The following is a 17682-nucleotide window of genomic DNA, read 5'->3' on the forward strand; positions in this document are numbered from 1 at the left end:
GGGCTGAACTAAGGGCTGCTTGAAGGCCCAATTACCCCTAGCTCGAGCATTTTTTAGATTCCTCCTTTATGTTAGCCCTGACCTTGTCAGATAGTCTGTAGATCTTATTCTTCAAATGCAATCTGTCTCCAGTGTCAATATGATGGATACAGCATGTAGTTATCCCTGTGGTAGAGGAGAAGAGAGAGGCAAACTTCTCCAACAATTGGCTACAGTCCCTCTGTAGTTCTAGGGTCAGGATAGGGGAGAGGTTGACACCCTCCACTGACCCAAGCTGCTCCTTGGAAGAAAGGAGGTTTACACTGCTCCTTCACTCCATCATCCAGGAGGATTGGAAAGTGGACCTCTCAGATTGTAATTTAAGGTGATTGACATGCAGAATCCATAAACGGTTCCTGGGGGTTTCGAGGTCCACCAGATATGTGAAATCACCCTTATAATTCTTTGCCTCGTATAGCTCAGGCCATCCGTCTTATGGTGCTCTGTGCTCTAAGGAATACATCACTTACCGTTTTTGGACAGGCTGAAACTCGACCAGAGTGCCCTTCTGGTCATACCAGAGTTTCATGACCTCCTGGCTGGCTTCCACATTCTCCTTTACCTTCTAACAGAAGTGCTTCATCTGGGTACAGAGGGCAAACATGTAGCTGAACATATCCTTGTCTTGGAGCTGTCTTGGGAGCTTGTTCACAACCCTCATTTATCAGACAGAGAGGCCCTCTGACAGGGTTCAAAGGAGCTGAATCCAATGTCTTCTGCAGTACCTCCCTTTAGGCGAACAATAGGCAAGGCAGGAGGACACCCAACTTCTGTTTCAAGGGCTCTGACAGACCTATGAGTATGCCTTTGAGAGCATTGTTGAACATTCAACAAGCCCACTGGTTTTGGGATATAGGGTGTGGAGAATATGTAGGTTACCCCACACTCATCCACCATAGACTTCATTTATACTGACATGAAGTTGGTACGTAATACCTCTTTGGGGAACCTGGTGGACTACATTAGGGACTACCTGCTCTGGGAACACCAGATGGCACCTAACAATAATCATGCTGTGTCCGGTGTGTCTTGGAGCATCCACCCATTCCCCATTCATTCAGCTCATCATGAGCCACGGTGGCCATGTGCTCATGACAAACTGAGCTCGTCATGACCGTTGCACCGCGCCCATGCGGGGATAATTCCCCCGTTGTGCTGGGCATTCCATTGGAACGGGCGTGGTCATGATGAGCTCAGCTGGTCATGAGCACACGGCCACCATGGCTCATGGCGAGCTGAGCTCGTCATGAGCACTGAGGCGCTGCGCGGCCCCCCCCCAGCACAGCGGGGTAATTAGCCCTGCAGTTAAGGGGTTAAAGTTTAAGGACCCTTCCCAATGGACTTCGAAGAAACCCCGTGGTAGTTAGGAGGTTGGAGAGCCACCCCACCTGTGGATACCAGAGTACCAGAGTTACCTATCCCAGGGGTGCCGGGTGCATAGGTCTGAAATGGTGGTGGAAACCGCCGTCAAACCCAATGGAAGACTTTGAAGAAGAGCCACTGCTGGAAGGAAGAAAAGTGTCTATTGGAATCCAAAGGTGTTTTTCTTATCGAAGGATACCTGAAAGCAGAGGGGACAGAGCCTGGGTCACTCAGGAGTTACCAGGGGCTCTGTAGCCGAATGCCCACCCATGTCTGGTGCTTCAGGTGCATTGAGGGTGTTCTTGACTCTGCAGCCACTGAGACCAGGAGATGTTGAGGATGACCAGGAGCCTGATAAGAGCTCTCCCACAAAGGATGTCAAGTGCTGCGGGGTCAGTGTCTGGCGGGAGCACCAATAAGCTTTGGCAACTGCAACCCACGCAGAAGGTCATAGAAGGTTACGGTTCGGACCAGCAAGGTCCAGGTGACTCACCAAAGCAAGGGGAGTCAGGGCAAGCCTGGAGCAACCAGGGGAGCCCAAGAAAAGCAAAGTTGACGCTCAAGTTGACTCACAGGCCAGCAGCACAGAAGACGTGAGAGGACCTAATGCACTTTCACCAAACAGCAGCCCACGGAACACTCGGTGCGAGGAGGCCATATTTCTTGGTAGGAAATGGTGCCCGAGGTTGGGCTACACGGAGCCCAATGCACTTGCTTGGGAAACGCCAACGAGCGTCTGCAACTGAATGTGGTGCACAGGGGTACAGGTATTTCAGCCCCTCACAAGGGATTCTGACCTCAAACTCGGTGAGAGGGCTGCTCAGACCTCGAGGGACGTGAGAACCCACCTCCTGTGTTGCTGGAGCCTTTGGAGTCCGTAGGAGCTCAGGAGCAGCAGATCGGTCAATCGTGATTTGATGCCAGCGGTTGCAGGGTGAGTGACTCCTTCACTCCAAAGGAGGTATCTTGGTTGTCCGTGATGCTACACAGGTTCTGCACAGAACCTGTATGGTGCACAGGCACAGATGATGCTTTGTACGGAGTTGGAGACAAAGTCGGGCCCAAACGAAGTCCAGCATGTCCAGATGGTCAAAGTTCAGTGGTTTCTGGTTCAGAATCTTTTCCACGTCGAATCTACGGTCCTACAGCCAGGTAAGCCCTTTTGTACCCACAGGAGATGGTTGGACAGATTCAGGGGACTCTCCCAGGGGAAGGTCTGGACAGTGGGGAGGTTACTTCCATGTCTTTTGTCCAGTTCCACACCAGAGCAGGAGCCAACTTCTTAGAAACTTCCTCCTTGATGCTTGCCCTCCCTTTGTTAGACAGCCTGTAAATGTTTTTTGACAGGGGGCTGTCTCCACTGTTAATGTCATGGGTACACAGATGTATACGCTCATTAGTGAGGTAAAACAGAGAAGCAAACTGCCCAAACACTTGGTGACAGTCTTTCTGCTGTTCTGGGGTCAAGGTAAGGGAGAGGTTGACATCTTCCAACAAACCATGATAGGGGGTCAACCTCCTCTTCCTCCCCCCCCCCTCACCTGTCACCAACACTATGGTGATCTCAGGCCTCTCAAAGTGTGGCTTGAGGCAGTTGATATGGTGGACCCTTAGGGGGTGTCTGGGGGTCTTGAGGTCTCCTATGTAGGTGGCCTCCCCGTTACTCTCAACTAACTCATAAGGCCCAGTTCAACAGTCTTGGAGGGCTCTGGGCTCCACTGGCTCCATCGCCCACACTTTCTATGTAGGCTGGAATTCCACAGGGGCAGCCATCTGGTCATACCACTGCTTCATCAGCACCTGGCTGGCCACCAAGTTCTCATATTGGTTCCTGTGTCCTTGAGAGCCTCCCCATTCTTTCCATTGATGGTGACCCACTGCATGTACTTTGCAGTATTGAAAGACATGTGGGCTTTGGGCACCATCTCCATGTCACCCAGGAAGTCAGGGACCTCACTGACTTCACAACCACCAACTGGGGCCATCCTCTCCCCTAGCACTATACTAGCCAACCCCAGGGGTTTTCCTCCAGTAAGAGGCTGTGCCCTCTTGGGACACTTGGGATCACCCTTGTAATGCCCATACTCATAACTCTCAAAGCACTTGGGGGAAGACTTGTTATGATTTTTTATCAGAGAAGCCTTTCTTCTGGTGGCCAGATTGGGACCCTTTCCCTTGACAACTATTTTAGGGGCCTTGAGAGATCTCATCCTTTTTATCTCCCCAACCTTCTTCTAGTGAGAACCCTGACCACCCTTTTGTGAGTCTCCCCAGATGACTTCTTGGACATTCTGGTGCTGTCCCAGAGGTCCACCACCTCAGTAGGTTTCCTGGTGTCAGTCAGGCCGGCAGGTGTTGGTGCAGCTCTGTAAAGCAGGTATTGAACATGTACTCCCTCAAAATCAGATTGTACAACCCAGTGAAATCTTGCTGCTCCTTTACCCACCCCTTCAGTGCCTTGTTGGAGTAATCTAAGATTTTCACCCAGGACTGGTTTGGGAGTATGTGGCTGTCCCTGAACTTCTTTCTATATCTCTCATGGTATAAATCAAAATAAGGGGTCCCCTATGAACCAAGTCCATCTGGTGTTACCAGCACATGAGTGATTTTTACTATAAAAGTCTCACACGTTAGGAAATCCTGAAGGCATTCTTTATTATAGAGTTTTCAAGATGAAGTCTAATACTTCCACTGCAAGCTGCAACCTGATCTCTTTCAGGGTACACTTACAGATATTTCGAGGGATCCTAGGAGTAAATAGTTAAAAGTCTGCCTGGGGCATCCATGCAACAAACTTTATTATAGAATATAGCCTTGGCAGTGTTATAGAAAATGCGGACACTATGTCAGGTCTAATTACCCAAGTATCCTTCCTCGCAGTCTACATGTTTCAGCCTTCCTAGAAGACACTGAGCCTTGTGTCATGGCCAGTGTTTCAAGGACCCCTATGGATTGCCTAATCATTTCTAGATCAAACAAGTGGGGCATCATCTGTATTCTTACATCATACTTCCATTCATACCATGCATAGGATGTATGCTAACATCCCGACTGGCTAAATCATTGCTGGGTACCCATAGAGAGATATGGAAAATCACCACACTATTGTATGCTATTTTAATTAGTATACATCAACATAGACCACTTGTCTCTTAAACCTTCCACCAAACACCTGTATATAGGGTAACACTGCACATGCTATAGGTAAATATAGCTACAGCCTCCTAATGAGTCCTGATTGTGGCCCACTATCCTAGATAGGCCTAGGTCATCACTGTGTCTGGCTGCATCCATATTTTTAGTAAGGTGGTTCTGCACCTCATACGTGGTCTCCAAACACACTCCTTACTGATATATTTAACATTTCACTCCTTTTCTATCGATGAGCAAGGGTCAATGTTCTTATAGTCACACTCTAATTTGGTTTCAAAAGAAATTAAAAAAGAGAAAGAAAAATGGGGTTTTATATTGGTTTATGGCTACTGTTCTCTGTAATACACAACTAGGCCTTCTTGGAGGTCAAGTTGTTACCTCCATCACATTTGTCTGTAAACTCTGCCCAACCTCCCTACTACCCACAAATCTACCTTATTATTGCTAGCAATCCTATACCAAGGGAATATTCCACTCCCCACTTACTTCTTCAAAGAGATGTTCGGCTCAGTCATCTAAGCATCCTCACTCCTTGCGGGAGGTTCGCAACTGTTCAAATCCAGCTTCCGGTTTTATAGCCCTGTTGGAATGTTGAGTTATACTTTGTTTTTAGTTTGCGCATTGATGCCCTTGGGCTAAGTTCGCGCATTACAAATAACCATTCATTCATTCATTCAAAGTCTCCTCCTGCTCCCTGGTCGTATGTGTTTTGCCCTTCAGTCTGATATCTTTACATCGTTATGATATCAGTGGAGGCAAGTAGGTGAAAAGTTTGAGGGAAGACCACTCTAAGACTGACAGGTCTAACACATACCCACAATATGACCAATGCCTCACAATGGTATAAAAATGCCACAAGAAGGTAAAAACTAATTCCTGCGTATCCAAATCACCCTGGGAAATCACTTCACCAAATTCTTACTTGACAGTGAAGCATCATTGCACTACTTCTGTGCAGTAGAATACAAGAAAGTGAAACATATTCCCTATTTCTCTCCAGCCAAGGTACAAGTATACACTTGGATGGTGAAAAACTGCTACCATGCCTAGGAAAGGTGACAACAACGCTCACATACAAAGACCAAACCACAGAAGCAGATATACATCTAATTGATTGCTCAGGTCATGCAGAATGACTGCTCAGCCTCCACACTGCCAAATGACTAAAACTAATTGCAGTCCTATACATGGTGTAGGATGTACCACCAGCAGTGAGTCAACTCCCAAAGCTGTTCACAGGATTTGGGAAAATGAAAAAATGAATCACACATTTATACATCAACGATCGTGTCCAGCCAGTAGGTCAACACGACTAATATAATGTTTCACCTCCAGAAAGCAGCTAAAGTGGAACTACAAGTACTTCTAAAGATAGACATCAATAAGAAGACCCAAGTACCAATGGCATGTATGTCTCCGTTAGTAATAGTACCCAAATGCAACCCAAAAGGACAAGTTTGACTGAGTGTGAACATGAGAATACCCAACACTGTGATATGAGAGTGACACCAAGGACCACATCTGTCCGACATTATTGGACTCCTAAATGGAGCTCTCGTGGATCTTAACAAAGGGGATCACCAGCTAGAACTGCATGAACACTTAAAATACATCACAACATTCACCACCCATCTAGGACTATTCTGATAAAAATAGTTCAGCTTCAGAGTGTCGTCAGCAGCTGAGATCTTTCAAGAGTCATCAGGCGTGCAATCGGTCCAATAGTGAATGTACTGAATTATAGTGACAGCATCCTAGTATTTGAAACAATGGTAAATGAACATCATTGAGTATTAGAACAAGTATGTCAAGCTCTTCAAAAAGCCAAACTGAAGCTAAATCCAGAAAAGTGGGTGTTCTTCAAAACTAAACTAAAGCTCAATTGACATATTTTCTCCAGCCATGGCATTATGCCTGACCCAGACAAAATCAAGGTTTTAAATGAGACACTGGCCCAAAACGATGTATACAATCTTAGGTCATTCCTAGGAAGGGTGAGATACTGTGCTTGTTACATTAAGACTAAGCAAAATCCAGCACCCCCCTAAGCTAACTAACCAGGATATGTCACAAGTTTAACACCAGAATGCGAAAAGGCATATAAAAAAATTAAAAGGAGAGCCAGCAGATCCACCAACATTACCTACTTTGACCAACCTGGAATACAGAGCTCACATTGGACATACGCTTAGGAGAAATCCTGTCCCAACATCAACTGAACAAGGATTGATGCATAGTGAATGTTATACGCCAGTGTGTCAGACATTGAACGTTCTTACTCTCAAGTAGAGGTGGAAAGCCTAGCCATAGTCTGGGCATGTATACATTATCACATTTATGTTTTTGTAAAGCAGTTTGACATAATAACAAATCAGCAAACACTTGTGACGATTATCTGAAATCCTTGAGCAAAAATTCTACCAAGAACCGAGCACCAGGGAATCCATCGACAAGAATTTTCCATACATCAGAGACCAGTAAAAGACCACAACCCTGAAGATACATGTCTCGTCACCCCCCTCCAAACGAAGAAAAACAGGTAATCCTCGCAGAAGAATACTTAAACTTTGTTATGAACCATGCAATACCAAAGTCGCTGTGACTATACAATATTGAAAAAGCCTCTCAAACTTACACAATGCTAAGTGAAGTGATATGACTGATTCAACAGGGACAATGGAGGTACCTGGAACCTAATTGTCGAAGAAGGAACAAACATGAAAGTTCTATCAGCATTTTGGCAAGTGCATGACAAACTAACCATTACCCCTATTGGGATAATTCTAGGAGATACCAAGATGGATTTTCCCTGATCACTTCGGTCAAAAATCATGGATCTTGTGTACAAAGGACATAGAGGGATAGTGACAAAGAAGCAATCACTGCGAGACCAGATGTGGTTACCAGGACTGGATCAGCTAATGGAAGGGACTCTCACGTAATGCCACCCTTGTCAAACAACAAATGGGAAGTGAAAACCACCAGAACTCTAAATATCAGCTCTACCTGGAGTGGTCCTGCACACTGTCACAATAGACTACTTTGGACCTTTAGCATCAAGGAAATACGTTCTGGTTGTGATGAATGAATACTCAAGATTTTGCAAAACAGATCTCATCAACTAGTGCAAAATCGGTGATCCTGAAACTGGATGAAATATTTGCAGAATGTGGCATTATAAAAACTGTTAATACCAACAATGGACCCCTGATCAAAGAACAAGAGTTAGCTGAATTTGTGGCTGAACTTTTCTAAGTTGGGTGGGGGAAGGGGGAAGGGGTGAAGTATTGAGATGAATGGCCAACTGCCAGGTTGGTCAGTGGTCTGGCACACTATGAACAGAAACTTCCTGTACAAGCAAGAGGGGTCACGAAGCGGATAGTGGTCTGCAGATGAATGTCGAAGCATGACGCGAGACAACTAGCTCCTCATGAGCAGCCCTTGTAAACCTATTAAGGAGATATAAAAGAAAGCAGCATTTGTAACCTGGTAGCTTTTTTGTGTGCCTTATTTAGTCAGTCGCTATCCTGGACAATCTGGGCTGAGGTAAACACTTCAGGTGGGTGAGATTCTGTCAAGTTTTATGAGATTATTGACAGTGACCTGAAGTATATTCTTAAATTTGGACAGATGTGATTCTGGGATGTAGGTGAGCATGGCACTGTCTATGTCAAAGTGAATTAAACTTGAATATTGCTTCAGTGTGAAAAGGTTTTACTTTTCGGATCATGATGCGTACATGCCAGGTGGTACGTGTCTTTTTTGAGAAGTGATTCATCACCCCCTCGTTTGTATCATCTCCACCCCCCCACCCCGCATTTTTATCATCTCCCCCCTCATCCCTGAATCAATTTTGTGTATGAAATATGTCTACTTTGAAAAAACGGGGTTATTCTAACGGGTCTATCTGCACTTGCCATTTTCCGGTTAGTAGGGCTGAGATTCCCGGCGCAGGTATGTCAACTACTGCAACTGAATAAACAGTTAGCTAATCACTGAGAGAAAAGCCAGGTCTTAAGATCTCGCCGAAACTTAAGATAGAAAGATTCCTGTTTCCTAGAACAGAGAAGAGAATTCCATAATCTGGGGCCGAGAAATGCAAAGGAACGACCACCCATTCTGGATAGTCTACAACTAGGTGTTACAAAATTGCTTTGGGTGGCTGAACGTAAGGACCGGGTAGGGACGTAAGGATGGACATTCTCCTGAAGATAAGATGAAGCAGACCCTTGTCTGATTTTAAAGACAAGGCACAGGGTCTTGAATTTAATGCGACCTTCGGCAGAGTGTGAGTCGTTTAGCGCTATATCAAAGCCTTTAATATAACATTGATGCTACAAATGGTGGGAGAACTAAACACAACAGTTTTATAAAGTCATTCAAGTGTGATAATAGGGATGCTATTTGATTTCACCTAACATACCAAGTTGCATGTTTAATTTCTTGTTTTTGACTTATTCAGATAATACGGAGAAAAAAGAGCAAATGTGAGCAAGCAGAGGTAGAATATGATTGGTCGAGGGTTAGGGGCAGTGCACTAACCTCCCCTACAGTGTCGGAACAGAGTATGCGTCACTTCCAAGAAGGTCACACGGGAGCCGACATACTATGGGTAAGTTGCACTGAGTTGCTGTCACTGCTTTTGTTCAAGTTGTGAGCGTAACACTTTAAATGTGATTTAGTTTTCGGAGGCCAGATTGAGTATTAACATAATTATTAATCTAATACACAGAAGTGCAGAGAAGGGGACACACGCCTGGTAAATGCCATAGTTCATCCAGACAGAGGACAGGGGGAGACTCATTACACAACTGACCACCCAAACTGAAATCCATGCGTATTTATGGCGCATTATAGAGAGTTGTACAGGGTCGACAATCCGGCGACCATCTAAACTTGGTACCACTTCCGCGGCTGCCATCGGAAGACCAAGAGGTATTGGGCGCCCCATTGCGGAACCAGAAATGAAGGCTGCCTTAAAAGACTTAGCCCATGGTAAGACAGCTGGGACGAATGGCCTCCCGGCTACATTTTATCAAGCTTAAGCCACTCAACTGGCCTCATTGCTGGCTGAAGTGTATGCTAAAGCATTGGAATCAGGGCGCCTCCCAGAGACAACCAGAGAGGCTCTTATAGTCTCTATCCCTAAACCAACGGGGATTCTGTGGGTGTGTTGGCATATCGACCCCGCTTAATGCTTAACCTGGGCTATAAGATCCTTAGTAAGCATCTAGCAAACAGACTCCAGCCCAGGCTTATCCAACAAGTAGTTCATGAGCTACTGGTAGCGCTCCAGTTACCTGTAAGTAGTTCTCCTATGTGCAGCCCAGAACACTAAATTTGAAGCTTTTACTTGGTTGAATTATTATATGTATACCAACATTTAGAGTGTACAGTTGAAACAAAAATGTGTTTATTTTGAGAACTCTTAAACGGATACATGCAGAAAAATGTCTATGTTGCCAAAATATAATTGGGATTTATAAAGCACACGAATACCCGGCAGTGTCTTGGCGCTGAGAGCACAGTAACTCGCTCTCGCATCTAGTTCTGGAACAACCAAGTTTTCAGTCCTTTCCTGAAGGTTGAAGGGAGCTTGCACTTATGAGCTCACTATTGAGAGTGTTCCACAGTTTGGAGGTGCCATAATGAAAGCTGTGGGCCACCCCAGTGTGATGTTCGAATTCTGGGCTCTGTCAAGAGTTTGTCCCCCGAAGAACGGAGATGTCTGGTTGGTTCATACCAGACAAAAAGGTTTTGCAGGAAGGAAGGACCTGTGTGGTTCAATGCCTTGTAAGCCAGACAGAGCTTTAAATATGATGCGAGCTACCGGAAGCCAGTGCAGGCTGCAAATCTCTTTTGATACAGATTTGCACCTAGGGGTGTTAACCAGTAACCGTGCTGCTGTGTTTTGAACAGTCTAAAGCTCTTTTAAGCACTGCTTCCGTATGTTCAAATACAGCCCATTGCCGTAATCCAGTTTTGACTGAATTAATGAAATTACCAGTTTTCCTGGTGTCCATGGGGATATAGGGAAAAATCTTCATTATTTTCTTGATAAGGAAGTGGGAGGTGGAGACAGTTGCATTTGTTTGCTGAGAAGGTGATAGTTTGTTGTCAAGCCATACTCCCAGGTGCTTAGCCTTGACCCCTGGTTTTGGTGGTTCTCCCATCTCTGCCGGCCATCACAGACTGCCCCAATTAGGCTGCATATTACCAAAGGTCAGGACCTCTGTTTTATCAGAGTTGAGTTTGAGACAATGTGTACTCATGCATCTGTCTATAGTGCACATACAACTCTGAAATTGTTGGATAGGAGGTGCCTGATTTTTACATGCAGCCACCACTATCTGGGTTACATCGGTGTAAGATGTCAGACTAAACCCAAAGTCCTGGTTCAGAGGAGCCAGTTCGGAGGTATAGACGTTAAAAAGAGAAGGGCTCAAGGCGCCCTGTGGTACTCCGCACAGTAGGGTATAAGGCTCTAAAGGATACCGATCCACCAATACTGTTGGTCTCCTGTCCTTGAGAAAGGAGGAAAGTAGGGCAAGTGCCGTACCCCTGACCCCCAGACACTCCAGCCGCTGTTGCAAGAGAGAGAGTGATCAACAGTATCAAAAGCGGCTGACAGATTGAGGAGCACAAGGGTGGCTGTGCCTCCTCCATCCATTACCGCTCTAATCTCCTCTGTGGCTTTGATGAGTGCTGTTTCCATTGTGTTCTTGACGGAATCCAAACTGGGAGTGATGAAGCACTTTATTTTCGCAAATAAATTGGGTTAATTGAATAATCATGATTTTATCAATCATTTTGCTGGCAACGGCAACCGGGCTATCGGATGATAGTTGTTCGGGTTGGTCACATCCAGGTTGGGTTTTTTTAGCAGCAGAAGGATGGCAGTATCCTTCAACATGGAAGCAAAGTTGCCGGAGTCAAACATAGAGTAAATAAATTCTGTTAGCCGAGGACTAACAGGTCCGCTATTTCTTTCAGAAATGCTGGCGGGCATGGGTCAGAAGGAGATCTTGATTTAGCTTAATTTACATATTTTTCCACTGTTTAGGATGAAGTGGGGGAGAAACTAAGCAGGGTGTTTTTTTCAGACTTAAGAGTGGTGAGGAGGTGAATTAATGTATCCTCGAAGTTCTTAAAAATGAACAAGACTTTGGTTTTAAAATCAGCTGCAATGTCATCACAAAACCTTTGATTGCCCTTGGTCCCTATATTTTTGGGTATGGTGAGTTTGTTTACTACTCCAAATAGTGTTTTAGAGGAATTTTTTGCTACCTCAATCTGTTTGGTGAAGTAATTCCTCTTTTCTGCTATCAGTAAATGTTTATATTGTGTTAGGGCCGTTCTGTATGCTTTTCTCTCAGGTGAGTGATAATTTGCTTGCCAACACCTACACATTTAATGCTGATATTTTAGTAATAAATAATGAAACATTGGGAAAACATTTTACAAATGTTATTACCTTGGTGCCAGAGGCATTGCAGCTGTGACTGTTATGCATACCCATGTAAAAGAATGATAAATTGGCAATGCTTTTTATACGTTGCAGTTTGCAACCATGCCTGATGGACTGAGGTAGCCACTAATGTAATCTTGTCTGATGTGGTTGCTGTTGCAATACAAATAATAGTAGCTTTCAATGAGTTGCATTGAACATAAGTAGCTCTTATTACAGAAAAGTGTGTAGAGCCCTGCTCCTCCTTCACCTTGCAACCCCAATACATGAGGCCCAGAATTGGCTAAACATTGGGCTCCAGTGGGAATCAAGGTCGTGTAAGTATTTGCAGGTGAGGATCTATCATACTTACAGCGACCTTGTGTAGGTTAACCTTGGGAGAGCACCCAGTGCACTTTGTGACTCTGTGGCATTTGGAGGACACTGCTGCTTGCCATCATGGCTAGTGTTACCCTGACTAAGATGTTCATGTTGCCCATTGTTCTTTACTACTTTCTCTGTTTATCTCTTTGGTGCTAAAGTCATGGTTTAAAGCCATCACTGGCTTGCACCTTTAACTGGTCTAGGGTAGGCATACTTCAGAGACCAACTACTAGGAGAGCCCTGGGGGTCCCAGACTTTGAGATATATTATCCAGCGACACAGCTGCAGTGGATTGCTCGCTGGTTGGCTGGTTGGCAGGCTCCATGTGGCTGAGCTGGGGTCCACAGGGCAGTCGGCAACGAGGGGGCACTACTGTTGGAGGTCAAACTGGCCCCCAATACTTGAGGTTCTGTGTAGCATGTCGGTTCCAGGAGAGGGGCCTGCAGCTATGTGTGGTCTGTTCCACTCTATATAGTCCCAAACACAAAAGGATCACAAGAGGGTATACAGTCAGCATATGGCTGGGTCCAAACTGGAATGGCATGGTGAGCAAAAAAACGATGGATTTAGGCCCAGATCTCTGTACTGGGGTGAATGTATGATATTGTTCTGCATTCTGTCCATCAATAGTTTTTTTTGCATGCTTCTTGTCCCTGGCATGAGTTGCCCTAGATTTAGTCTGACTGATGCAGACTTAATACATATGGTGTGGGGGGTGGGGCCATCATAGAACATTGGGTTGCAGATCTGGATCAAACCTTAAATCGTCGCCAGCTCTGTAAAGCGGAGCGGGTAACAGGTTCCTGGACCCTGTTTTGGGGATATCTGCAGGGACAGCTCGTCATTGAAAGTCACCTCATGGCCTTCCACACAGCAGATGGAGGATTGAGGTAGAAACATGGGCCTTAAAAAAGGTGCAGCGATATGAACTGAAGAATCTAGAGGACTTCATAGGAAACCAATTGCAGACCTATAGCAAGAAGTGTTCGCTAGTTTTTTAGACTGGGACCGCTAAGGGCAAGGTAAAAGAGGCCATTGGTGGGGTATAAATATGTACATCACGTGCGGTGTGCTTCCTAAATCCCGAAGCCCCCCCACCGTCCTCTTGCATTTCTCGCACTCTACTGTGCTGAAGAAGGGAGGTATGACACTCTGGCAATCATTAAAATTGCTAGTACTCTCTAACGCTTTGAAACTTGCCGTTTCTGCTGACGAGGTGCCCGGGTTAGGAGCTGTTACCTGCATGACTTTTTCTGCCCCTTGACCTGCTGGGCTCACTGTCTGCCTCCCGCTGCCCGCCTCCATTGTCAACTTGGGAGGCGCCGGCCGCTGTGTGGAGGGCAGGAGGCTTCAACTCCCAGCAGCCCAGGGAGCATCGTGACACTATTGGAGCGCCAGGAGGCGCATAAAAATAATGTCAGACCTCCCTCGCGGGACACGAGCGGGACGCCGGGCGAAGCCCGGGCCAAGGGCGGGCCCGTTTAAGCCCGTTCAAGACCGAAGAGGCCGGGTCGGGCCACCCCCTTTCCACCCTCCTACAAAAATACCTGAGTCAGTACATTGCCACAAAGACCCCCTGTAACATTTTGCGACATCTGGCATGCCCCCTAAAGAGTCCAAGGGGAGGGCGGGTGCTGTTGCATTCACTGGAGCTATGGACAAATTTATAACCAAGATGAACAGTGTTGTTGATGAAGGGATCACCATAATGGAGCGCCGTGTCTCGCATGAATTAGCCATTGCTAGAAGATCTTCCATGGGACTAATTGCGGACGCTCTAACTCCTGATAACTTGAATACTAATGCTAATAATCGCTTGAGTGCTTCCCCTATCTTAGAACTTCCTATTCCACAGCTCCCTCATTGTAATTTGTCACAAACAATCCTTAGCAGCCAATCTACAGTCTCTGATTCATTGTTGTTGTCACCTCAGATGCTCCCCGCTGCAGCTGGTGCACCTAGTGTAGTGAAGGTACATAATACTAGGCAACAGTGTGGGAAGGACCTAGGGGCAATACCTAAAAAGACCCATCAGTCGCCCAATAAAGCAGGTAGGAGGAAAAACAAGGGCCGTAAGGGCAAGAAAGCTATTTCTCCTATTGCGGCGCATGGAGCCGCTAAATCACCTCTTGGCCCGGTAGAACCCGCTCCACAAAGTAGGGCTGCAGCGGCCCCAATGGGGTTACCAATCCAGGAAATACAACAGAGGGTGTTGGAAGTAGAGCCTAGTGCTATCTATGACACCATTAGGCTCTTGTTAGCTCCATTACAAGAGAGGTTGAGCAAGATTGAGGTCCATCTAAAAAGGATCGAACGTGATGTTAAAAACCTTGCTGAACCCACTCTCAGAGCTGTCCCACCCGCAGCTGCTAAATTGTCCAAACCCTCTAAAAACCATAAAGAAATAGCTCCCAACCCAGTGACTAACAAGGAATTAATCGATTCAGGTTCAGTTCAGACAACCATACCTGTTCCTGAAGCTATCCCTAAACCTAAAGAGTTAGCTTGTCCCAATGTGAATATCTTATCCCAAAGAAAGAAAACCCCAGACCAATACATGCCTGGTGGGGGGGGAATTGGACAACCAACCCATTGCAGCCAAAAAGATCTTAAATTTACCCCCAGAAGCTTGCCCATTTGTGGTGGTGCTAGCGGGAGCCCCGGAACTGGCCGCAAATGAAAGGGAAAGCCCCACAAAATTATGGAACAGAGTGATACACTGGCTAAATGTGAATAGACTCTTGCCCCCATATATAACAGGCAAAATACTTATGGTTCGCAGGACCTCATGGGTAGGTCATTTGGCTAAAAATATAAGGGAGACTGCATTTTGATCAATTCAGCAACCCTAGAATTGTTGATTTTATTTGTAACTGGAGATACCCTAGCACAGGCACGACTGTCCATTCCCTCCCTCTAACTTATTTCTACCCTCCCGGTCATTTTTCCGCACAAGCTGATGGTTGGACCATGGTTTCTGGGCGTGGGAGGGGTGTAGTTCAAGGAGATTGGTCCCTGCCCCCCGCAAACTTTGATAGCTTCTTCCATCACAATCGCTATGATTGCCTGGACGCAGTAGATTGACCAGAAGTAACTGTAAGCATAATAAGTATCCCTTCTTTCCACCAGGGCGACCGCTCTACAGTAATACCTGTACTTCAAGTAACAGAGGTTATAGAATCCACTGGCTTAGCCTTGGATCCGGTGGTTAGTAATGACACTAAAGCCTCCCCAACCTTGGCTTACACCTTAAGTGTTGTATCCCTTGGTAGAGATAATGCTAGCGTGCTTAAGATTGTTTCGTGGAACGTGGCAGGACTAAGCATGGGCGAATTTTGCGAATCTCGCGTTCGCGAATTTTGCGGATTTGCGAACTCGCAATCCGCAAAATCCGCGAATTCCCGCGAATTTGCGGATTTTTTTTTTTGTGTTCGCCCGTGTTTCTGCCAGTTCGCAAGGGTTTTTACAATTTCGCAATTTGCGAACTTACCTGTCGGGTCGCAAGTTTTGCGAACTTGTTGTTTCTACGTGTCCAGCCTGTTTGGGACACTCTTCTTCATCACTGCCACTCTCTGTCACCACTGCCACTCTCTGACTACTCATGCCACCCTCTGGCCCACCCATGCCACCCTCTGTTTCATCACCACACCCTCTGGTTGTCCAGTGTACATTATTTTCGGCAAAGCAAAGCACACCTTCCCTGCCTCAAGTGACCTGAATTAATTTGGGGCTGATTAATGTGTCACAGAATATTTTTTTAGCTGGCACCTGCTTCCTTAGTGCGCCCTGATTAGTGATCTTTTGCACTTGCTAAGTGCTTTCATTGTTGCAAAATTAGTTACAACACCTGCCCTGCCCCAACTGACAATAATGAATTAGGGGCTGATTAATGGATTTTAACTTCCAGCCTGGCTCCTGCTTGTCTCCCTTAGCTGTAATTCAGGACCTTTGTGGCATATGTGTAACTATTCTGAGGTTCAGAGCAGGGTCACATAATAGTTGCAACTGGCAACTGAACTCTGGAGGGGCCCCTCAGGAAGCACTACAGGAAATGGCAACTAATGATGAGCCTGAACTTTTGAACCTGGTAAGTAGTTTCAGTTTTGCTAAGATCGTATTTCTGCAATTTAGCACTTATTCGCGGGGCGCGAAGTTGTACTGGGAAGCCGCGAACTCACGCGAACAGTGCGAGCAGTGCGAGCAAAATCCGCTGCTCGCGGATTTGCGGATTTTGCGGGAGATTCGCGAATCTCGCGGATTGCGAATTTCCCGAAAATCCGCAAAATCCGCGAGCGAAACGGATTTTCCGCCCATGCTTAGGCAGGACTGCGAAGCAAGCTTTTGTTGCCTGACTGGGTTGACTTTATCAATGGATATGACATTTGCATGTTCCAAGAGACTTGGAGTTTAGAACCATTGCATATGCATGGCTTCTCCACCTTTTGTGTGCCTGCTACATCGGCTGGTCATGGTCGTCCCTCAGGGGGACTCATAACTTGGGTAAGGGTTGATCTCAACCTTAGGATTATACATCATACTTTCCCCTGCCCGGACATTATGAGGCTATCTGTTGAAAGTATTAACGGTGAGCCCGGTTGGGATTTTTTTAATGTGTACATAAGAGGAACACAGGGAGGGGGCAAATCGCCTACAGTTGAGATATTAACAGATTTGTTAAGGTTGTGTGCTCCTGACTCCTTAGCCCTAGTAGCTGGAGATTTTAATTGTTCATTCGAACCGATGGCAGCAGAGGATATTTTGGGAACACATGAGGATGACGCACAAATGGGCGTTCCGTCCTTAACTCTCAAGCCTGTGAGAAGATGGTCTCCTGTAGTCATCCAACTAAACAGCTTAATGATAGAAACAGGCTTACGGGCCGTTAACGGCCGCACTAGCTCTGACACCCACGGTGCTAACACTTATATTAGAGTATTGTGCGAGAGCAGGATTGACTACATAATGATCGATAGGAGAACCTGGAAGTCTGTAGTGGATATGGTCATTATCCCATCGGCTGAGAGTGACCACAATCCTTTGTCCCTCACATTGCTAAACCCATGGGATACAAAGGAGCGCGTGCCCTCAAAAGACAGGAATTTACTAACAAAAGAACACATCCCTTCAAACTGTAATAGATTTTTAAAATGGCCAAAGTTCTGCCTGGACGATTCCAAATTACGCCAGCTGGACGGAATCCTTGCAGAGCAGTTATTAAGGCTATCTGTAGTCTGTGGTAAGGAGGCAGGGTCGGTAGAGATAGAAAACATTTACACTGCCACAATGGACCACATTGG

General features: G+C 46.0%; 1 protein-coding gene across 1 annotated transcript in view; it reads left to right on the top strand.

Moving 5' to 3' along the window:
* Positions 1–17682, top strand: part of MYRIP (myosin VIIA and Rab interacting protein) — a 1654117-nt gene that overhangs the window by 1217647 nt on the left and 418788 nt on the right. The window contains exon 8 of the mRNA XM_086941723.1: positions 9017–9166. Coding sequence (XP_086797849.1) covers positions 9017–9166 — 150 coding nt within the window. The remainder of the gene's footprint in view (positions 1–9016; positions 9167–17682) is intronic.

The sequence above is a fragment of the Lissotriton vulgaris genome, chromosome 10 (genome assembly GCF_964263255.1).
Source record: "Lissotriton vulgaris chromosome 10, aLisVul1.2, whole genome shotgun sequence".
In the NCBI taxonomy this organism is placed as follows: domain Eukaryota; kingdom Metazoa; phylum Chordata; class Amphibia; order Caudata; family Salamandridae; genus Lissotriton; species Lissotriton vulgaris.